Genomic DNA, 24,128 nt, shown 5'->3' with positions numbered 1-24,128 from the left:
GAGGATTGCACCACTTCCAGTGTTAGAATAGTATTAGCATGTGATTGTTTGGGAGCAAGCCTGTTACACTTATTGACACAACTCATTGTGGGAGCCCTGGATTACTCCAAGTTCAGGGTGGCAGTAGCTCCAGGGTTACCTTTTTTTATTACCGCATTTTTGTAATGAACAAACAGGCATTCAGCATAAAGAACACGTTTGCATCCATCTAAACTTAGGCACATTTGCACTTGAGTGTGTAAGTGACTACTGAAGGCAAGTTAAAACAGAGGACCCAGCAAAGCCCAGACCGCCATGATTTGGAGGTGAAGCAAATATTTGCTGTGGGGCCCTGTAAGTTATAGTTACATCACTGGACAACCCTGCCTACATTTTGATTTTGATTCATACTAGGGTTCATTTACTAAGGGCCTTAAGCGCACTATTGACATTGTTTAGTTCTGCATAGGGTTTTGCTATAGCGTAGGAAATAGCATGATTTTAGCTCTTTCTCTCCTCCTGAGCCAACCTAATATATTTTTTCCTTCTTATAGGACTGGAAATAAAACAGAATTATTTAAAGATCTGACTGATTTCCCGAAAATATCTGCGAGAAAGTTGGAGATTCAAGAGATGCTTCTAAAGTTAGAAGCGCATCTGGGAGACATCCGTAAAATATTAAAGAATCCTGCCGCATCCTATACATCTGTGTATGGACAGGAGGTATTAAACATGCCTTAATTAGGTGCCAGTGCTTTTGACCCTTGAATTATAAAGGCTTCAGTGCTTACATCAATAGAATAATGAAGTCTCATTAGGAATATTGTCTTAGATTTCCCAAGTCAGAGAAGTATCACGGTACATTAGTTAGTGCTGCATAAATGCACATGGATATTGTGTATCTCTAGCCATCACTGTTATTAGCTACATTAAAGGCTCACAAAAATATATTTGCATGCAAGCAGTTTCACATCAAAGGATAGAGTTTCGCTGGTGCTAGGATATAAATCTCATTATTTAGAGGGTACCTTATATGGACCCAGGAAAGCCGTTTTAATTGGTTAGTTCACCCTTTTCCTTCTTGACTAATCATACAACTGAATTATTGTATTGGTAGTCAGATCTGCAATCAAGACCCTATTTTATATAATGCCTTTCAATTCTGTGATAAACAGACCCAAGAAGAAAGAGAAAAGCACAACTGGGCAGGGCATTATGGGAAACAGAATCTTGCCAGAATTCTTACTGCTGGTTCCTAGTTCCGGCAGGTATGGCACAGTAAAAATTTTGTGGGTTGACCAAAACGTACCACCCTCCTACATACACACACACTTACTCATCTTCTGCAGCCCCTGTTCTGGGCAGTAGGAAAGGACTGACAGACACATTTATATGAATTGGAAACTTTCTTAGAATAACATTGTCCTTCATTTAGCAAAAAAGTTAATATTGGGTGGCCACGCCCTTAAAGGGGACCTTTACTTACACTAAATAAATTAATTAAATTTTTTCCCTTCAGCCTTGGAATTCGCAATCATGGCCAATGTAGCTAATGTTATTAAGTCAAGCTTTGCATTGTCCCAAAATCTTGTTTATGCTGCAGAATCTGGCACCTGATGCCCAGGCCCAGGCTACACAATTATTAGGTCATGAAGAAGGCGGGGGAATGGCAGGAGTGCAGTGACATCTAAGAAGTGCAGAATGAAAAGTGAAAGTAAGAGGCACAGAGGCAGGGCAGGCAATCTATGATTGACAGCTGAGATTTCCAGTACAAAAGGATTTGGGATTTATCTTTAAAGGAGAAGGAAAGGCTAATAAAGAGTTAATCTCAAGCTGCAGGCATACCTTCAGTTCTCTCAATAGTGCCCTTAAGTCTCCCCATATTTCTCCCGTTCAGAAGATCAGAAGCCAAACAGGAAGAAAAAATTCTGAGCTGTGTAAAGAAAGTTCCCATAATGCTTCACTCCTGCACCAAGACCAAGGGGTATATTTATCATGCTGTGTAAAAAGTGGAGTAAAACAACACCGGTGATGTTGTTTATAACAGCCAATCAGATGCTTTGCTTTGATTTTCTAACTGTTGAAATCTAATTGCTGATTGGTTGCCCTGGGCAACATCACTGGTAATGCTTCACTCCACTTTTCACACAGCATGATAAATATACCCCTTAGTGTACATGCTCAGTTAGTAAGACTATGAGGAAGCTTCCTGCTGATTGGCTCAGATCCACAATTCTAAGGGGGGGGGAGTGAGTTCTTAGCATTCTTCAGGGAGGGGGGAGCAGGAGAGAGGAGAGAGCTGTGTGTCTCTGGCACATGAATTACAGACACAACAAATCTTTTGACAGAGAAGTCAGTGCAGCGTTTCTGTGAGTGCTTATGGCTGTATTTACTGTATTACTTTCTGATAAAGCTTACTTAGTTTTTACCTTTCTTTCTCCTTTAATCTGAAAACAGCTTTTTATGTCCCCTTTAAATATTGATATTTACATAACTGTTGGTAAAAGGCCACTGCAGTCTCATCTTCTTTTTCCTTTTCATCATCTGTCTCCTTGAGCTGAAATATGAGAATTATGAGCCCGAGCTCTTTCTTTTCTTTTTTTGCATTTAAGAGGCAGTCCCAAAGGGCAGAAAATATTCTCTTTGTCTGCGGACACAGTTGCTGCTCTGAGAAAAAATGTCACTTGAATCCATTTTGATTTGGGACCGTGGCCTTTCTTCCTATGCTGGAGTGGTTACACTGTTGGAATAAGTAATGCAGCTCTCACTGAAGCCTGACCAGGCTGTCTGTACTAGAGCTTTATATGCTGAGGAGACCTGCGGGGTGCAGCTCTGAGTCCATCTGTTTGCGCTGGCTTCCTTTGCCCTTTATTCCTCATACAGATTTATTTATTTGTCTTGGACAAGTTTACAGAAATACTCTGATCCATGGCTGATATTAAAGTACTGAATGTGATGTTTCAGCACCTGATGTGTTTACATTCCCTATCTGATCCCCCATGTTCCTCTATGAGGGGGCTGCCATATTTGTGTAGCAGTAGGCAGTTAGCATTAGAAGCTGTAACTGACAGGCTGGGAAGGGACAGTCAGGTTGGCAGAACAGTCAGGTTTAGGGACTTTAAGTAACAATTACTCACAAAAGCAGAGCTATCAGCGGAAAACGATCAACATGACCTATAGGGAACTTTTTAATGTACATTAATATTTTAAAGAGTAGTTATTTAGTGTCAGTATCACTTTAAGGTGTGATATAATAACTATTTATAAACATATAAAGGGATGATATAATATTCTCTCTAATAGTTTATTCAACAGTAGGTGCTTCCAGCATACACCAGGGCACCAGAGGAAAGGGGGTTCCATCTTAATATTTAGCAAAAGGGGAGGGTGTACTGGCAGATACATTAGATTGCTTCAAGAAAGGGTTGAGTGCATTTTACCAAGTTACTGAAATCAATTCAAAGCTGATTTTTTTCTCCCTTTGAGGCAAATTAGAGAGGCTTCAGAAGGGGGTTTTGCCTTCCTCTGGATCAACTAGCAGTTAGGCAGGTTTCATATTGGCATAAAAGGTTGAATTTAACCTCATCTACTATGTTACTTAACGGGGCATAAATGACCGATGCAGTTGTGCTGAGCATGCTTCTAAGTGCTATAAATGTTATCCTTCACTAAACATTAAACAAATAGTTTGATAAAGCTCTATTCACTGTATGTCTGAGGAAAGATGGGCCTGCCTTGTCAGGAGCCTTGCTGTGTGCAAGCTGAAGCTGCTCATATAATTATTTAAGTGATGAGTGGACGTAAGATTGATTATTCCAATAAACAAAATAAAATCATGAAGTATTGATTAGACTGTACAGAAAGCAGATATTATCATTAGCAGTTACCAAAATACATGCCTGGAACCTAGGTTTGAAATTACCGCTATCCATGGGATGATGGTGCCTCTTCCATCCTGAAAGTGGTATGATATAGTGACATTGCCTAATGACCATATTGGGAGCCATTTACTGGATGGTTAGTAGAGCGGCTGTGCAGAGGTGCATACGTGCGCAGTGCTGCAGCCCATTGATCACATACATGCATCACCGGGGCTCATTAGCCGCCCCACTGTCCTGCTGTACCGGATCAATGCTGTTGCTGTCAGCTTATTGATTGCCAGTGGGGATTATTTTTTCAAGTAATGTCTAGTGCTTCATGGCGTGGTGTCACTAAGTTCCAGCTCCTGATATCCACTCTGCTCACTCACGGATAAGCTTTTGCCTTCACAGTGACGGAGCATTAAAGGCTTATATACAGTAGTGTCTTTCTTACAGCGTGCCCCTCCAAGACAATATGCCATTACTTTAATGGGATTATGTAATAAGGCACTAAGTTTGCCCAGGAGCAGTAACCCATAACAACCAATTAACGGTATTATTTACTGGTCACCTGTTTAAGGACAAACATCTGATTGGTTGCTATGGGTTACTGCTCCTGGGCAAAATGAGTGCCTTTTATTACATATGGGGGTGAGAGTCCAAAAGGAAAGGACATGTAATTATTTCAGTGTTTACAAATCTGCTTCTTTTTCAGTTTTTAATAGAAGTTAAAAATTCCTTGGGGTCTGTTGTACCACCTGACTGGATTACCGTAAGCAGGTAAGTTGTTCCCTCTTCCCATATCCTTCTAAATTAACAGTGCCCAAAGTTCAAGCTGTGCTTTTAATTGTGCAGCGTGTATTACAGGGGACATTTACCTTTACATTAACTTTTAGTATGTTATAGAATAGATGGACCAATTGTAAGCAATGTCTTCATTATTTATGTTGTTCGGTGTTTGAATTATTAGCTTTGCTATCCTATCTGCAAACAAACAATGGCTGAGGGGTTTTATTTTACTTGCTATTGCTTATCTTTCTTTTCAGGCACTTTCCCTTCAAATCTTTAAACCAAGGTTATACACTGAAAACAAATAGCTTACAGTCCTGTAAATGTTCTCACTGGTGCTCCATCCTCTGCTCCATGTAATCCAATTGGTAATTAGTTAGTGATGAGAGACTAAATGGACAAATGCAGATTTACTGCTATAATGCAACTTTATTGCAACCCACACAACATGTTTCTGGCATTACAGGCCCATTTTGTACCCGAAACATGCCGTGTGGGTTGCAATAAAATTGCACTATAGCAGTAAATCTGCATTTGTCCATTTAGTCTCTCATCACTAACTATCTCCCTTAGAATCTGCCATTCTAATGTCAAACTGCTGCCTGGTTGCTAGGGTAATTATACCCAATTGTTGCCTGGTTGCTAGGGTATTTACACCCAACTGTTCCTGGTTGATAAGGAAATTAAGCCCTAGCTACCAGATAACAGCTGATATCCCAGGACTATATTACGCTGTTCAGCATAGCTTATCTGATCTGTAGCTTTCTATGGGAGGATTTCATCATGTTTTGGGGCAGAATCGATAAGGTCAATCCTAGGTTAGTGCCCCAGTCGAGCAGGATTAATGGCATGTCACATAAGGAAATGCCAGTACTCTCTTCCCTTGTTTTCTTATCAACCATAACAGAACATGCAGCTCGTTTCTGAGATTCCTCATTTGCACTTTTCACTTCTGACCCAAGCTGCCATTTCTAACAGAAGCGGACCTGTATCGTGGCTCTAGTATGTTTAATGACAGATGTGGTGTCATTTTGCCAGAGCAGCATGTAAAATCTCCTTTCAGCAGTGCAAAGCAGATGGTTGCTGTTGGATTAAATGATACAGTTTCATTATCAGCTTCACAGCATTTTATCAGGCCGCTGCCACACTTGCCAAGCCCAGGCTCTGCTGCACTAATAGCCCGAGTGCCCAGTGTAGGGATCAGTGGCTGAAAGGAAACTTCCATAAAGCTTTTCTAGGTTTCAGCTGAAATATTACTGCTTACTGTATAATCACATTTTCCCTTTCGTCATAATGGTCACTTGCTCTTTGGGTCACGTATCTGTCCTGCAAACAGGTTTGGTTTAACTACAATAGAGCACCACTTTACTGGCTGGTAAGCAGCACATAGGGTGATTTTACCACCACTGCCTTCCATGGTGAACGCTCTGTCTCCCTGCTACAGCTATCACTCTTAATACCCTTGAATTACAATTGTCCTGTTGGTCACACTTGAAGCAGTGACAGACAGACCAGGGGGCCAGAACGCCAGTAATTTAGAAGGTTTTTGTTTGACTGCTCTTAAGATACTAATTGCAGATCTTGGATAGTGAACGCATATTATGGGTGCTGTGGTATGTTATAGAGTCATATCCCACCTTAAATATACAGGAATGGGGGCTTTCTGTAATTTGGATCTCTATACCTTTAGTCCAATAAAAATCATATAAACTTTTGATAAGCCCAATAGGGTTGTTCTGCTACCGGTATAGATCAGTGCCGCTTAGTTCCCATCAAGTACAAGGTGCTGTTTTATCACTACAGAGAAAAAGAAAACTGTTTTTAAAAAGTAGAATTATTTGCTTAAAATGGTCTCTATAAGAGATGGTCGTCCTGTAATTCTGACCTTTCTGGATAACGAGTTTCCGGATAAGGGATTACATATTTTATGTAAATTTTTGGAAATTATCAAGCAATTGCTCTTCTATTTAACCCCTTTCACTGCCAGTCGATTTGGTAACTTGCGGTACTTTCCTTGTTGAGACTTTTAGTTTCCCCAGGAAAACCATATATTGTTTTTTTTCCAGGACATCATAAGCTTTTGTGTAATTCCACTTCTGGAATTACACAAAATTTTCCTTAATATAAACACATATACCAGAAGCATAAATTGTTTTATGCACCTAAATACAACTGATTTAGAAATCACATGTCTCCTGAATGCGCCAATACCAATTATGTATCATTTTATGTAGAATTCTCACTTAAATAGGTCAAAAACTCCCAGCAGTAAACTACCAAATTTTTGAAAAATCGCTTCTATAGCATCTTATCTCCTACAGGTCATTATGTACTCATATAAAATACATAGGTTTATCAAAGCACATGGCACTTAGAGACCCCAAAATATAATTTGTGCATTCTGATTTCATGGCTTACATTTACTTAATTCATAAACCCAGGGGCAGTTTTACTGTATGTGGGGTAAAAACTGCAAAAAAGTAGGGTAATCCCTGAAACCATATATTTTTGGAAAAACACATTCAGACAAATCCAAAATGGCTGAATATTTCTTTCTACCCCTAATGGCAAAGTTTTCCTAAAGTAAGTGGTTTTTATGCCGTTTCTGAAAAACGCCTAAAAATGTTGCAATTTGCCTCATTTATCTCACAGAGTTTCTTACATACAAAGGCACATCACAGATAATGTGACCAGTTTGATGCCCAATATGCATAGATATACCAAAGCATATGATATGTACGGACCCCAGATCAACCCAGAAAACCATATATTCTCAGAAAGTACACATTCTGATGAATCCAACATGGGTAAAGATGCCTTTATATACCAAAGTGCCAATTTTATGACTTTTCTGAAAATCGGCTAAAAATTGTTGCAATTTTCCACATTTATGTCAGAATTTATTACATACAATGACACATTACCCTAAATATGAACGCCAGAGGTCTACAGTTTGATGCCCAATATGCAAAGATTTACCAAAGTATGTGATATGTACAGACCCCAAATGAAAAGAGGGCATATGGATTTCTCACCTGCCAAGCTTTTGCAAACAGAGCCCTATGACTGCATATAATGTGTCGTAAGACCCCCTAACTGTACAGAGACACCCAGAAACCATATATTTTTGTATAGTACACATTCTGACGAATTTAAAATACGTAAAGACGTCTTTCTACACCAAAGTACCAGACTGCAAAGCAGTAAGTATGCAATAAAACCACAAATATTGCACAAATAAATGAAATAACAAAAGAAGTCATACGGCAGCATAATTAGTGGTCAGAATACCACATCCAATAGTCACGCTGCCAAAATAAACCGTTTTAGGGGAAAAACAAAAGACAAAAGGGCAAAACGAATAAGTAAAAAATAAAGTGTTTGTGAGTGAGTGTGTACACACCTAAAAGTTGTGTAAAACTGTATATAAGCCTGAAAAAAGCTAAAAAAAATTAAATAAAAATATATGTGGGTGCTGTATGTGTGTGTAAATGTGCGTCAGAAGCCGCCTCTGCAGAGAGAAACCTCTATCTGCCCAAGAACGTATGGGGTAGGTGCTTGGTGGTTAAAGAGTTGAAGTAATAAAACGGCCTTTCTAGCTTGAAATTTGTGACTTGCATCATTGTTGGAAGGTGACTATTTGGGATGCACTAAAGATTCAGCTGAATGTTAAAGACAGAGATATATACCCTGATTCTCTCTCTGTATATAGATATATAGGTTGTGGAGCATATGGGTAGGTCAGTTGTTGGTTAGGGGGTCATAAAATGTCAAATACATGTTATGAAACACTTCTAATAAGAATTTTCTGTGCATTTCACCATAGTAACCCGGCTCTCTATTTATACAAAAAAAAAAAGAAGAGGATATCTGAATGAACAAAGCTTTAGCTTGGCCATAATGGAGCTCTCCTTTTTCTCTTTGCCACTAGTTTATTTCAAGGCTCAATGAGAATGAAAACAGCCTTCATCTAATTGTCTCCGGCGATTACATAACTGATTGCTTAGTAACCTTGATTTCTTGTGTTCTCTCCACTTCCTCTTACAGTACAAAAGCTGTCAGTCGCTTCCACTCTCCCTTTATTGTGGAAAATTACAGACATTTGAACCAGCTCCGGGAGAAGTTAGTCCTTGACTGCAACACTGAGTGGTTACATTTTCTTGAGTGAGTTCCTCAGTCACAGAATATTTCATTAGTATCTGCCGACATGCGCAGAGGTTTTCTCCATCATGTTCATATATGTTGTTATTGGCATGTGGCAACAGCACCCCGCCCACACCTGATATTTATTTACTTTTTAAAGGGGAAAAATACCCACTATGTTGACATGGGCTCATTCAATTGAGCTTATCGAAAAACTATCTGAACTGATAAAGATAAATATACAGGTAGGGGACCTTTTATCCAGAATTCTTGGAACCTTGGGTTTTCCGGATAAGAGATCCATCTGTAATTTTGATTTTCATACTTTATAAGTTTACAAAAAAAATCATATAAGCAGTAAAAGGCATTCTGTCATGATTTCTATGACATACTGGTACTTTTTATTTCTAAATTATACTGTTTACATAGCAAATAATTCACTCTACCATTTAAAATTTTATTCTTGAATCAACAAATGTATTTTTTAGCTGTAATATTGGTGTGTAGGCGCCATCTTATAAAGTCTGAGCTTTCAGAAGGAGCCACTGCTACACATTAGAACTGCTTTCAGGTAACCTACTGTTTAACCTACGCCAATGTAACTAAAGGAGTCCCAAGCCAGACTTGGATTTCTTACTATTGAGTGCTATTCTGATATCTACTGGGAGCTGCTATCTTGCTACCTTCCCATTGTTCTGCTGATTGGCTGCTGGGATTGGGGGGGATATCACTCCAACTTGCAGCTCAGCAGTAAAGTGTGACTGAAGTTTATCCGAGCACAGGTGACATGACTGTGGCACTTAACTTGCTGGCACTGTATAAAGAACTGATGATGGCTATTAATTCCAAACCAAATCCAAACCTTGACCTTAATTTACATATGCAAAGTGGGGGGGGCGGGAACTTAGCACCTTCCATTGTCCAGTAATCCAAAAGTCACCACTAACTGTATTAAATTAATTAAACCTATTGAACCGTTTCTGATACCTTCATTTGGATGTCAGCGCTCAAATATTGATGTTACATCAGACACTTTCCAAGTTCTAATAAAAATAAAATAAACACAAAATGAGCTGTATGTTTGCTTGCTGCTGTTTCATTATCATGAGCAGCAAACCTGAGAATCAATTAAAAGAGATTGATATGTATAAGAGCAGCGTGTAGCTGCCTGCACTCATTTACCCCATGCACTTTTATAAAGAGATACCCGCTGGTAGGGCTCCAGGCCATTTACTCCTTGATCTTCTAAATTCTAGTGAATTGGGAAGGAATCTGATTGTAATCAAAGCTACGATTAACTCTTTGTAGGGAGAGAATTTTTAGCATACGTGGCAAAAAACCAAAAGGATAGAAATGCTGTATTTTATATACTGTAACTTACTGCACCAGCCAAGCGGTTCAGCAGCCCCATAACAGTAACGATCCAGGTTCTTATATTTGGCCACAAGAGCTCCCTGTTTGTTAGCTGGAGTGTCTGTGACTCTGTGACAGTTTCCATTCTCTGGGCTTTGGTTGAGAAACTAAGAATGGAACTATTAGCAGAAAGTCACTGCCATGTAACATAAATCTGTTATAAATAACAATAAATTAGTTTTGTATTGTGAATGTCACAGTGTGTATATTCTGTATATGGAGTTTTGCTCCCTAAGCTCAGGTATTGACAGCAGCACAGAGCATGGGCAGGGAATCAGCAGAAAAGAAGATGGGGGGCTACTGGGGGCATCTTTGGGGGCACAGATCTTTCCTGCTAAAGGGCTGGGGTTGTCGTCTGTTGGTACAGAAGCCCATGTAACTTTCTTAAACTTGAGCTCTACAATAGTCTCCATTAGTAATAGCCACAGCAAATACAGTAAATGGGCATCTGCCCAGGGCGCAATAATGAGGGGGTGCCTAGCAGGTACCCTCTGCCTACCCCTAGTCCATGCTATCTTGCCCCCATGCACCCCTGGCAATGCCGCTGCGTGTGTGCACACAGAGGGAGGGTGTGGGGGCAAGGTGGGAGTGCCCGGCCAGCTTGGCCCACCTCTGGCAAATATATGGCAGCTTCAGCTGCTTTTTATAAATGTGAATTTGCAGAATGGAAACAATGCAGCTTGCTGTGTATTTAACAGAAAAAGGAATGCCAACTGCTTTATGCTGATGCTACATGGGGCAAATTCTTGGCCTGCATTTATCTGCCCCTACACTTGAAAAATCTGATAGTTGTGGCTGCCGCCAGAACCATTGGGTCGGCCTAGGTGCAGACACACTAAGCAGAATTCATTGCGAAACTGGCTGCACACGCATAGCATAGCATAGTTTGTTCCTTAGTGATGTGATTATGTGTTGTAATAATTACTTGCAAATTTTATTTCTAATTCATTTACAGTAAGTTTGGAGAAAATTACCACTCAGTGTGCAAATCCATAAACCATTTAGCAACTGCCGACTGCATTTTTTCTTTGGCTGAAGTGGCCAAACAAGATGGATACTGCAGGTAAGTAAGGCTTGTAGCTACTGAATGTATTACAAACATACCAATGTACCAATGTTACAGTGAAATGTGCAGCTGATACATTTATTTTGTAATATAAAACACAGGCTGCCATAAACCTTACACAGTTCCACAGATACAGATAAAAAGAACAGCAAAGGCATCTCCTAAAAAATATATTCATGTTAAGTTCAGTGTTCAGGGAACATACAGTATAACACAATAATGCTGTTATTCTCACAATAAAAAGCCATGAACATGCTGTGCAGAATAGTGAGTGGCATCTAAATCACCGAGGCAGTTATCAGTCCATTCTGGGTATACAGCAAGCATGTCGTATGGAATAGCTCCAGGCACGCCATAGTCATCCCAGTTGCAAGCTCTGCATTTCCAGCCTTTTGCTAAATACTTGCCTCCTTGCTACTTACAGTATGGTGCCCCCTGTGGCTCCTCAGTAGGATAAATGTGTAAATGATAGATGCGTTTGTCTCTCTGTTCTTCTATGATGTATGCACATAGAGTGGCCCAGAAGGAATCTGTGCCAAGACACCCCTTGGTCATATACCCATTATGATAACATCCGCATTGTACTTTACACTAACAGTACTTGGTTACTTAGCTGTAAATGGCAAGTAGGGAAGGAGCAATTCCATTGTAAGCAGGAATTCAGTGTGGGGAGTCGAGTGGAATTGTATCTTTATGAGAAGTCATATCACTGTTTATCTTTGTACTTCTAGGCCAGCTGTACACGACAGTGGAAGTGAAATAATTATTAAAAATGGCCGCCACCCTGTGATTGACTTGCTACTAGAAGAACAAAGTCAGTTTGTTCCGAACAGCACCAGTCTCATGGCAAGTAATCTGCATCATTTTAAACTTGATTTATTTGTATCTCCTGTGCCTCTGGCATTATTGTATTTAGGGGTGCCCAGACCCATTGCTTGTGCAATCTGAGAAACACCCAATCATTTCAACCATTTTTAAGAAAAAATGTTACATTCAGTTGTCCGGTTGGGCTGAACACTTGGGATTCGCCTATATCCAATTCCTGGGCTAAGTGATCACATTTGTTAAAATCCTGGATTGGGTGCATCCTTAATTGCAATCTCGTGTTCCAGACATGGAGACAGTTGTGTTTTTGGAGGTATAATGATGCAATTCCGAAAAAAATGTATTACTCTATGTACGGTGTTTTAATTGTGTGCACTTCTGCTCCCATTTTTGTACCAAACAATAGCAAATGAGCCCTATATTCTTGAAGCACCATATGGATGCTGTTAACAATTCATTTGTACAGTTTTAAAATATCATTATGTTGGGTTGAAAACCCCAACATACTGTTCTTCCACTTCTTCTTCTTATTATTCTTAGCGCCCCCCATTTTCTAAACGCTACTCCTCCTACAGTTTAGGGGTACAACACCCAAACTCCCCACACTTCTTCGCCCTATAGTGGAGCAGGTTGCTTTTGCTTTTCTAAGTGATCCCCTCCCCCGTCTTTTTGTGGCGCCGCTCCAAACACCCCCAATTTCCCACCCCCCAAACATGAATAACATAATAATGGGGTCACCCCGAATGAGACAAACTTTGCACATTTTGTCACTGCTTTCTGCCTTTCAGCCTTTCCTTCTCCTTTAATATTCCATGTGTAAGTTTTTTATAACCCAAGAATATTTTAATATACATAAAATACCTAAAACATCCTATTATCTACCACATTTCCCCTGTATAAGTTGCTTAAAATGGCATTTAAAAATTCTTCCGTTGCTGCTATGTGATAAAAGCTGCGCAGTCTATTTCCACTTTAAAGGAGAAGGAAAGGTTAAATCACTGGGGGGTTGATTCATGCCTCCCCCAGTGATTATATTTACTTATGCTGAGGGCACACTTGTGGGCTTATTTATCAATTTTCGAGTTTGTGATTTTTTTTTTGTGCTTTTCTACATCGAATAAACTCACATATCGAATGGTCGTTTATTTATTAAAAAAGAAAACTCGTTCAAATAAAAAACTTTAAGAACTTGGCTTGACTTTGCCTGTGACAACTCCCATTGACTTCTATAGAAATTTGCAAGCTTTTAAGTGGCAATTTTTAACATTTTTCTGCACAAAATACCAATACATGAGGGTAAGGAAGTAAAAGCAGAAAAGAGATTTCTCTGTGGTGCTCGCTGAAAAGTACCCCAGGGCGGTGCAGTTTTCTGCTCACAGGCGCTCCAACCCGGGGTATCCGGTAATAATTATAATTCATGGGTAGCAGGTCCTGTGATAGATGCACGTACCATCGGCCAAATGCTGGATTTCTAGTTTAATCTGTGTTTGTAACAGGCAACTTGACTTTAAACATCTACCAATATCTGGTCTTTGGGTAGCTCCTATGACAAACAAACTCTTCGTTTAACATCCATATAGTATATTGTACTTTAGCTTTGATAAAGGAAATATTAGTATGTTTCCTTACTCTGTGTATTTTCTATTTTATTTCTCTCTTCTTCCTTGCTATGGTAGATCTATTAGTTTTATGCTTTGTGGCTTTCTGTGTTCATTTGTTACATCTTCCTGTCCCATTCTCACCCTCTGACCTTCTGTGTGCCAGATATTGCCAGCAATGTAACAATGGTAAGGCTGGGGTTGAGCATGACTGAAGCTCACTTAAGGAGGCACATTGTGTGTGCTTGGCTGCAGGTGTACTGCTTATTTACCACCACTAAACTCCATAACTATTTCAGTGCTAAGACCTGACGTGTATTCTGGTACCTACTGGGTAATTTTAGTAGGTAAATACTGTGTGTGAATCAGTCCAGTGTCATTCATTCATACACTATAGAGTTTGTATTGTGCCCCTAGGTTCTGCAAGAATTAAACTCACCCACCCCTGGGCCAATACAAGGCAAAACTGGAAATGGCTTTTGGTACAGTGTGCACTCAGCAATGTAATTTCAGTACTTTGTCATCAATTTTGCCTCTGAATTAAAAGTTGGCTCTCAAATACAGCGCTGCGTATATATGTAGCACTATATAAATACAAATATACATACAAATACTGCTCTTAGAGACGGCAAAACAAACAGCACTCTGTATATAAAATATGGCATTTATTTTTAAAACTACCATGTAATGTCATTTTTAATTTTTATTATTTTACTTCCATTGTACAGGTATAGGACTTGTTATCCAGAATGCTTGGGACCAAGGGTATTCTGGATTAGGGGTCTCTCCATAATTTGGATCTTCATACCTTAAGTCTACTAAAAAATCAATAAAACATTAATTAAACCCAATAGGATTGTTTTGCATCCAGTAAGGATTCATTATATCTTAGTTGGGATTGAATACAAAGCCCTGTTTTATTTTTACAGAGAAAAAGGAAATCAATTTTAAAAATCTGAATTATTTGATTAAAATGGAGTCTATGGGAGACAGGCTTTCCGTAATTCGGAGCTTTCTGGATATCGGGTTTCAGGATAACGGATCCCATACCTGTATTCTTTTTTTTCTACGTTTGGGTTAAGACATGCTGGTTGTGTTACAGTCTTTGCTATTACTTTTCAGATCATTATGGATAGTTGTAGATTTTTCATTATCAGCAGTCCTGCCGGTACAATATGTGTGCCCGATACAAACAGTCCCCTTAAATAGCCTCCTGTCTCTGAGCCGGGCTTGCCAGTTGACAGCATTCACTATACTCTTTATGTGCTAAATATTGTCATTCCTTTCTTATAGCTATAATGGGCTAAATGGCAGTCATTTTTCAATTCGTCTGAGGATCCAAAATGATCCTTTTTATGCTAACTTTCAGACTGATGGACACGATCATTAGCCACCTTTAAGAAACACAGATAAAATCATTATCAATTAATGGATTGTGTCAGTTGTGTTACTTAGCTGTTCCTGTAAAGGAGTGAACTTGACTGTCAGTTATATGTTCTGCTTTAATAGCTGTATGAGTACAGAAGAAATCTGTTGCTATGGGGAACAGAATCCTCCATTTGAATGTCTCTTACAGTCACCTTACTGTTTTCTAAATATATAGTATTTTAGACGAGTTTGTCATTTAAATGTATATTATAATGGGACTTGTGTAAACAGAGTTTAGCTACAGTGTCTAGAGAATTGTCTCCAGGACTAATGGTCCAGCACAATGTCGGGCATCATCCGCTTAGTTCCTTCCAGATGACGGACTGGCCAACACCGTATAACATTCACATGCAGAAAGCCATTCTCACAGAGAAAACATGAAAATAGCAGAGATCTTTCCCTGACAGGCATAATGGTTCCAAAAAGGGGTTTTCTGCCCAGAATGGTTTAAATGGGCGTTATATCCCCTTGTTTAACATGAGTTTGATGAACAGGGCTTGTGATGAACATACCTTTTCCTACTGTTTTGTTTAAAGGAGAAGGAAAGGCTAAGTCACTTGGGGGTGCCAAAATGTTAGGCACCCCCAAGTGACTTAGAGCGCCTACCTTGTACCCCGGGCTGGTGCCCCTGTACGGAGGGAACAGCACCAGCCTGGGGTAGCTGCCGGCGCTTCCTCCTTCCTCCTCGCTTGCGCGCGCATGCGCAGTAGAGTGAAAAGCCAAACTTAAACATTAAAGTCGGCTTTTCACTCTACTGCGCATGCGCCGGCCGGCGGATTTCGCCGGTAGCGCGCAAAGGAAGGAGGAAGCGGTGTCTACAGGTGCCCCGGGCTGGTGCTGTTCCCTACGTACAGGGGCACCAGCCCGGGGTACAAGGTAGGCGTTCTAAGTCACTTGGGGGTGCCTAACATTTTGGCACCCCCAAGTGACTTAGCCTTTCCTTCTCCTTTAAAGGAACAGTAACACCAAAAAATTATTATAGTTTATATAAAAAAAGCTGCTGTGTAGCCATGGGGGCAGCCATTCAAACTGGAAAAAGGAAAAGGAGAAAAGGCACAGGTTACATAGCAGATAACAGATAAGCTGAGTAGACTAGTTTGAATGGCTGTCCCCATTGCTATTGCAGTACATTATATTTTAATTACTTTAAAACACTTTAATTGTTTGGCTTTAGTTTTCCTTTAAGTTTAACAGGGCAAACAGGAAAACTAAAGCTCCTCCATGTTTGGTCCTTGCAAGGTAGATTATTAGATCACCCTAAACCCCTTGCAGAATGGATTCTTGCCCATCTGTAAGCAAAACAGTCACAACAAAGAGTGACAGTAGCAGACACATCAACTTTCCCGATTTAGCCGGGAGTAAAATTATTTTGACCCTCTCCCCCTGGCCAACAGTCACCTTATATCGAATCTAAGCATCTACCTTGCATGGACTAAATACAGAGCCCCTTTAAGGTTCCAGTGACATATAGTAATAAACCAAAGAAACTAGCCACACTTACATGGTGGTGGCACAACGGCTCAGTGGTAGCACTGCCTCATTGCTGTGTTTATGTCCTGAGTTTGATTCAGACTTAGGGACTATCTGCAAAGGGGGTTGTACGGCCTCCTGTGTCTGAGGGGGGGTTTTGCTTTCCTCCCACACTTCAAAAAACCTATAGGCATAAATATATAGTTTTGAAATGTAATTTTATTTCAATAGGTTTTGGAGAGTTAATGCCTTTTTTTTTTTTTTTTTTTTACATTTTTTGAACTAGTTGGTATCCAGTTTTTTTTCACTTATCCTGTAAAAAAATGACAACTACTAGAAGATAATGGGTTTTTAAAGGAGAAGGAAAGGCTAATTAAGAGTTAATCTCAAGCTGCAGGCATACCTTCAGTTCTCTCAATAGTGCCCTTAAGTCTCCCCATATTTCACCTGTTCAGATGATCAGAAGCCAAACAGGAAGGAAAAAACTCTGAGCTGTGTAAAGAAAGTTCCCATAATGCCTCACTCCTGCACAGACACCCAGGCCAAATGAACATGCTCAGTTAGTAAGACTATGAGTCAGCTTCCTGCTGATTGGCTCAGATCCACATTCCTAAGGGGGGGAGGGAGTTCTTAGCATTCTTGAGGGAGGGGGGAGCAGGAGAGAGGGGAGAGCTGCGTGTCTCTGGCAGAGGAAAACAGACACAACAAATCTTATGACAGAGAAGTCAGTGCAGCGTTTCTGTGAGCGCTTATGGCTGTATTTACATAGACCTTTCTGATAAAGCTTACTTAGTTTTTACCTTTCTTTCTCCTTTAAAGTCAGAACAAATTTCAGTAAAAATTTGGTCAGAAAGTCTAGCCATGTACCCTATAAATAGGTAGGAAATGGTTCAGTTGGAAATGCACAGGTGCTCACAGGTCCCAGATGCAGTAAGAGAAAAGCAATGGTTATTGTAGAGTAAATGTCCCCTAGAAATAGGCAGTAGGAGCAGCTGAATATGAGAATTACTATAACATTAATGTTTGGTTGAAATAAGTGACAACACTGAACCAGGTTTGGTTTTCCCAGAAATATGCACCATAGCAACACTGTGGCTTTGAGGAAATCAGTAAATTTGCTTTTCTAATAGAATAGACTATTGTATGTCTAGTAATATTCCAAGACCCCATCTCAGATAACTCCAGATTAAAGGAGAACTAAACCCTAAAAGTGAACATGGCTAGAACTGCCACATTTATATACTGAATGTGAACTGAACTTACTGCGCCAGCGTTTCTACATAGCTGCTGAAATTGCAAACTGGAGAGTTACTAAACAAAAAGCTAAATAATTCAAAAAACAGAAATGATATAAAAATGAATATCAAATGCAAATTGTCTCAGAATAACACTCTCTACATTATAATAAAAGTCCATTTCAAGGGGAACTATCTCTTAGGTTAAAGATGTATTTGTATTTGTTAATATTCCTGTATTTTTATTCTTATAGCATCTTACATTTATGTAACCATTAAATGTAATATTGCATTCAAAACCTCTATGCTTGTTCTAATGCAGGAAGGCTATTCTCACGTTGCTCTTTTGCCTATGGCAAGAACTTATTGAAGAAAGCTACTTATCTAGTTTTCAAAAAAACAACAACAAATCAATAGTTATTCAATGAAATACTGTTGTTTTATCTCGAAGGTCAGTAAAGAAGCAGGGAGAACTGAGGCAAAGTGTATTGTGAAGCAAAGGCCAATCCAATCGATCAGCTGAGTTGTTATTACATTAGGGTGCACAGCTGCCCACGTTGTGCCTCTCAGTTAAAATGTAAAAAATACGTTTTTGATTGCAAACTCTTGTGTAATTCATTCTAGTTGGTAAATAAAATATATCTCCGTGTATGAAGTATGATACAATTCAGTACAGAAGTGGATGTATACATGTATTTGCCACATATCCAGGAGAGCTGCAATGACCTGTACTAACTACACGCCAGGCCTGGAACTCCTGCCGAGTGGGGACTGTATCTCAGGGGTCTTATTACGCTTTTTTTAACTGCAAGTTACCTTGTCATTCTAAGCCACTCAACAGCCACATACATTTTCATCTTTCTAATGCCATACACTAAGGGGCATATTTAATAATCCACGAATCCGAATCCCGAATGGGAAAAAATTTTCTTTGCCGTCGCATTTTTTTTGTATTTTGCACGATTTTTTCGTTGCTGTCACAACTTTATCGTATTTTGCGCAACTTTTTCGTCGCCGTCGAGATTTTTTCTTATTGAGTAATTGTAAACGGCGGAAAAACCAATCCGATTTTTTTCGCGACAGCGGCGAAAAAGTTGCGGAAAATATACAATAAAGTTGTAACGGCGACTAAAAAGTCGTGCAAAATACAAAACAATCGCAGCAACGAAAAAGTCGCAAAAATACTGATCATTACGAAAAAAAATGCATTCTGACGCTTTCGGACGTTCGTGGATTAGTAAATGTGCCCCTAAGAGGCCCATTCATAAAAGCATGAATTTCTGGTTGTTAAAAGCACAATTGGAAAAAAATTTGGAGTAACCACGATAATTTCTGATGTGCGGAAATGTCACAAAAATGCCATTCTCGGTCGTACGAAAATATTGTGGTTGCGATCCCAAAGTCACAAAATTTTCGGAACTGAACGATCGTAAACAGTGCGAAAACCTTTCTGGTTTTAAAACTTCAATGCATGATTTTGGAAGCCTCCCATAGGACTTAATGGCACTCTGCAGCTACAACCTAGCCCAAGGAAAGTCTCCCATAGGGCTCAATGGCACTCTGCAGCTACAACCCGGCCCAAGGAAAGTCTCCCATAGGGCTCAATGACACTCTGCAGCTCCAACCCGGCCCAAGGAAAGCCTCCCATAGGGCTCAATGGCACTCTGCAGCTCCAACCCGGCCCAAGGAAAGCCTCCCATAGGGCTCAATGGCACTCTGCAGCTCCAACCCGGCCCAAGGAAAGTCTCCCATAGGGCTCAATGGCACTCTGCAGCTCCAACCCGGCCCAAGGAAAGTCTCCCATAGGGCTCAATGGCACTCTGCAGCTCCAACCTGGCCCAAGGAAAGCCTCCCATAGGGCTCAATGGCACTCTGCAGCTCCAACCCGGCCCAAGGAAAGTCTCCCATAGGGCTCAATGGCACTCTGCAGCTCCAACCTGGCCCAAGGAAAGTCTCCCATAGGGCTCAATGGCACTCTGCAGCTCCAACCCGGCCCAAGGAAAGTCTCCCATAGGGCTCAATGGCACTCTGCAGCTCCAACCTGGCCCAAGGAAAGTCTCCCATAGGGCTCAATGGCACTCTGCAGCTCCAACCTGGCCCAAGGAAAGTCTCCCATAGGGCTCAATGGCACTCTGCAGCTCCAACCTGGCCCAAGGAAAGTCTCCCATAGGGCTCAATGGCACTCTGCAGCTCCAACCTGGCCCAAGGAAAGTCTCCCATAGGGCTCAATGGCACTCTGCAGCTCCAACCCGGCCCAAGGAAAGTCTCCCATAGGGCTCAATGGCACTCTGCAGCTCCAACCCGGCCCAAGGAGAGTCTCCCATAGGGCTCAATGGCACTCTGCAGCTCCAACCCGGCCCAAGGAAAGTCTCCCATAGGGCTCAATGGCACTCTGCAGCTCCAACCCGGCCCAAGGAGAGTCTCCCATAGGGCTCAATGGCACTCTGCAGCTCCAACCCGGCCCAAGGAAAGTCTCCCATAGGGCTCAATGGCACTCTGCAGCTCCAACCTGTCCCAAGGAAAGTCTCCCATAGGGCTCAATGGCACTCTGCAGCTCCAACCTGGCCCAAGGAAAGTCTCCCATAGGGCTCAATGACACTCTGCAGCTCCAACCTGGCCCAAGGAAAGTCTCCCATAGGGCTCAATGGCACTCTGCAGCTCCAACCTGGCCCAAGGAAAGTCTCCCATAGGGCTCAATGGCACTCTGCAGCTACAACCTGGCCAAAAGATAGTCATGATACCAAAGTTTGAATGAATTCCAAAATGGTCGCAGTCTTTGCGAAAAATACCACTTTTTCGGTGGAAGTTAACGAAAACCACAAAAAAGTTGTGAAATTTTAACGATCTTATCGTGGTCATTACGAAAAGTTCTATAAATTAGAAAAAATACAATTTTTTCTGAAATGAATGGGCCCCTAAATGTATTTAGTGCTTTCCTTTTCTCCATATCGACTTTAAATGTTTTAATTATTTCATAACAAGAAATTCTTTCACTGAAGTATTTTAAATTGACTTTCTCTCTTTAGGCAGACAAAGAAAGAGTGATGATAATCACAGGACCGAACATGGGGGGCAAAAGCTCCTACATCAAACAAGTTGCCCTCATTACTATTATGGCGCAGATTGGCTCATATGTTCCAGCGGAGGCGGTCACTGTTGGCATTGTGGATGGAATATTTACAAGGTATAAGAATAAGAACTCGGATAAATTAGATTACCCTACTCTTACTTATGTAAGATGGCCTGCCTGGAGAACCACAGGTTACCCAAGTTACCATCTCCTTATGAGCCACAGGTTATCTACTGGAGAGCCACATGTTACCATCTCCTGGAGAATCACAGGTTACCCATGTAACTATCTACTTAGCAGGCAAAGGTTACCATCTCCCAGAGGGCCACGGGTTACCATTTCCCAGATGCCCACAGGTTACCATCTCCTGAAAGGCCACAGGTTACCATTTCCCAGATGCCCACAGGTTACCATCTCCTGAAAGGCCACAGGTTACCATTTCCCAGATGCCCACAGGTTACCATCTCCTGAAAGGCCACAGGTTACCATTTTCCAGATGCCCACAGGTTACCATCTCCTGAAAGGGCACAGGTTACCATCTCCTGAAAGGCCACAGGTTACCATCTCCTATAGAACCCCGGATTGCCATCTCCCGGAGAACAAAGCTGTATCAGTTAGTACAGGCCTAGCAGACAAATATACTAATATGTGCTTTGAGTGATACTTTAGTCCAATGAATAATTTAGGAAGCACTGGGATATAAATAGCTGGAAATTAGTTTTTTTTTATTTATTTTTTCATTTTGTCTGATTGATTGGAACATTGACAAGCAAATGCCAATAGGGAATGCTAGCTAGATAGATGGTGATTTAGTGGGAGGTATAAGTGGCTAGAATAGAAACCCACTTTGTAGACCCCTTTGCTGTACCTTAAGCCATTTTGCTGTGACTTATAATTTAGGCTGGTAATCAGTAAATGTAGGTGCAAGAGGAGCACAGACCACACAGATTCTCTGCATAACTATTTCCTAGGAATATGATGGATGTCTGGTCTCTCTGAGTCCTTTATAAAGTGACACTAAGGACAGCACTCCCTTGCCCCCAGTGTGCTGCTCTCTTTGCCTTACAGTACTAATCTAGAGCAACAGACACAATGGCACAAAGGATACAGCAAGCAAATATTATATTAATGGTGTTTTAATAGCTACAATTGTGTGCACATGAGTGCACCTAGTGTTTGTGCCTAACAGCCCTGTAGCTGCTGCTCAGTGACTTTATTGTCTGTATCACTCATTTTCTGACAGTTTCACACACACATCTTAGTGAACCCATTCCCTCCCAAATCCTGTGTAACTGTAGAGGTGATCTGATGTTGATTATTATGTTTATAGACACAAACTGTGGTTTGTTATTTAATAAGCTAATAGTCTCATTTATCCACCTGCTAATTCTTAATGAAATATTACTGGGTGTCATCTTTGCATTTGAGTTGAAGGGGAGTTTGCTTGTTTTTCTTAAGATGTTTTGATGTAGAAATATGTTACCATTATCTTTCCTGTTTTGGGTATAAATCATGGGCAGTACCTAGCAGGTCCAGACTGAGATTCAAAATAGGCCCTGGCATCTTAAATACACAGAGGCCCAAGGTTTGTTTTCCTATATTTTTATGTTTCTTCCCTATTAATAACATTAGCACCAAGCTTTAAATGCCAAGTAAGTGGCAACTCTAGGCCCAAACAGCCCTCACAGGCCCACTAAATAGTGACTGACTATGGCATCTTACAGCAGCCCCTCTGGCATTTGCCTGAACCCACAGATTGCCAGTCCGGGCCCTGTACCTAGCTGTATGAACCATGCTTGCCCACCTACTCCTCTCTTCTCCAGCTTCCCTTAAACTATCAGGTTTGATTATAGTTAATTGCTTTTTATTCATTTCTTCATATATGTTACTTTTATAAGCATATGTTTGAGCCTTTTCTTCTGTGGTGTTTACTTATCACAATCAATACTGGAAATGAGTTCAAATCTCTGACACACTGGGTTTTGTAGTCAACATATTCTGTGCTATTTTCCCAAGGAAAAGGGGCCAAGACAAAACACTTAGAATTGTGTGAACAAGAGAAACACAAAAGGTTTTTAGCTTGTGGCACTTGCAAGAGATTGTAGCCTGAAGCTGCACACATCAGAGTTTTGATGCACAAATGACCTGTGTGTGCCAGAACTAAAACAATGCACAAAGACTTCCCCGAGAGATTATTGCTAAGCAAAGGCAAGCTAACAGCAATGTTCTCTGTATCATAAGGGCAATAGCACGCAGGGTGCTTGGTCCTTTGGCTCTTTGTAGTTGGGAGCATAAACCAGTCATTCCCCATTTACCTCCGACGGAAGTCACCTAAAGGTGGCCCAGTATAGTTCCAAAAAAGCCACTAAACTAAGAGTTTTTGAACATTTAGTACATTTAGCTATATTTGTGGAATCATGCCCATAATATCTTGCTCCCCTGTTGACAGATATATCTATAAAATATACCCTATAGCTGTTTCATATACCCTAACAGCAACCTGCATTTTTAAATTGGTGCTCTTGAATGCATTACAGACTGTAAAGGAGACAAGCCTTCAATATTAGAAGCATTATTTGTGTCATTTCCTCTACCTCCAGCCCAGGTCTCTCATCAGACAGGAGCAACATCAATAAAAAGAAAAAACAATCATTTCATCCCAGACTGTTTACAAAATGTGTTGGCTTCTTCTTGGCATAACGGATGGAATGGCGCGGGCAGGAAAGATTGTGAGCTTCTGTGAGTTAGAAGTTTATTTTAGCAGAACAGTGTTGTTAGTGCTGGTATAAACTGCTTGTGTTCTGCCACTAAAGGATAAACACTCATATTAAACACTTTAGATCAGGTTTAACCTTTCTACTGTGCAGGTATCACTTTTCTTTCAAATGGATGAGCTAAGGACAGTCGAGGCTACGCTAATAAAGATCATGAGCCTAATGGTTCTCCAGAGGGAATGCTGCAACATAAAACAAGCACAATACATTAGATTAGAAGGGCAAGTCCCCTGGCAGCTTTCAGCTGTTGGTAGTTGCAGGTCGGATTCCTCTCATGTATGTGCCAAAGATTACACAATATAATGTGCCCTTTCCAGATTAGCACTGTGCTATAAGATACATTTCTGGCTAAAGGAAATACTTAGAGTTACCTGTTAATTTGCTGCCATCTGAGGCAATGGTCCCCCCTCACCTTATTGCTTGCATTCCAGGGCCAAATGATCGGATCAACCTGATATCGCCAACTTCAGGCTAGGTA

General features: G+C 40.7%; 1 protein-coding gene across 2 annotated transcripts in view; it reads left to right on the top strand.

The window, feature by feature from the left end:
• Positions 1–24,128, top strand: part of msh3 (mutS homolog 3) — a 69,810-nt gene that overhangs the window by 34,704 nt on the left and 10,978 nt on the right. Inside the window, exons 15-21 of one of the 2 annotated variants that reach the window (XM_018090787.2) lie at positions 534–702; positions 4,555–4,619; positions 8,676–8,792; positions 11,140–11,247; positions 11,982–12,096; positions 20,833–20,990; positions 23,477–23,615. In XM_018090787.2, the coding sequence (XP_017946276.1) occupies positions 534–702; positions 4,555–4,619; positions 8,676–8,792; positions 11,140–11,247; positions 11,982–12,096; positions 20,833–20,990; positions 23,477–23,576 (832 nt within the window). In that variant the 3' untranslated portion in view covers positions 23,577–23,615. The remainder of the gene's footprint in view (positions 1–533; positions 703–4,554; positions 4,620–8,675; positions 8,793–11,139; positions 11,248–11,981; positions 12,097–20,832; positions 20,991–23,476; positions 23,616–24,128) is intronic. The other variant, XM_002942361.5, reaches the window with a different exon arrangement.

The sequence above is a fragment of the Xenopus tropicalis genome, chromosome 1, assembly GCF_000004195.4.
Source record: "Xenopus tropicalis strain Nigerian chromosome 1, UCB_Xtro_10.0, whole genome shotgun sequence".
Classification (NCBI taxonomy): Eukaryota; Metazoa; Chordata; class Amphibia; order Anura; family Pipidae; genus Xenopus; species Xenopus tropicalis.
The sequence above is the reverse complement of the archived record's forward strand: the minus strand, read 5'-3'. Positions and strand labels throughout refer to the sequence as shown.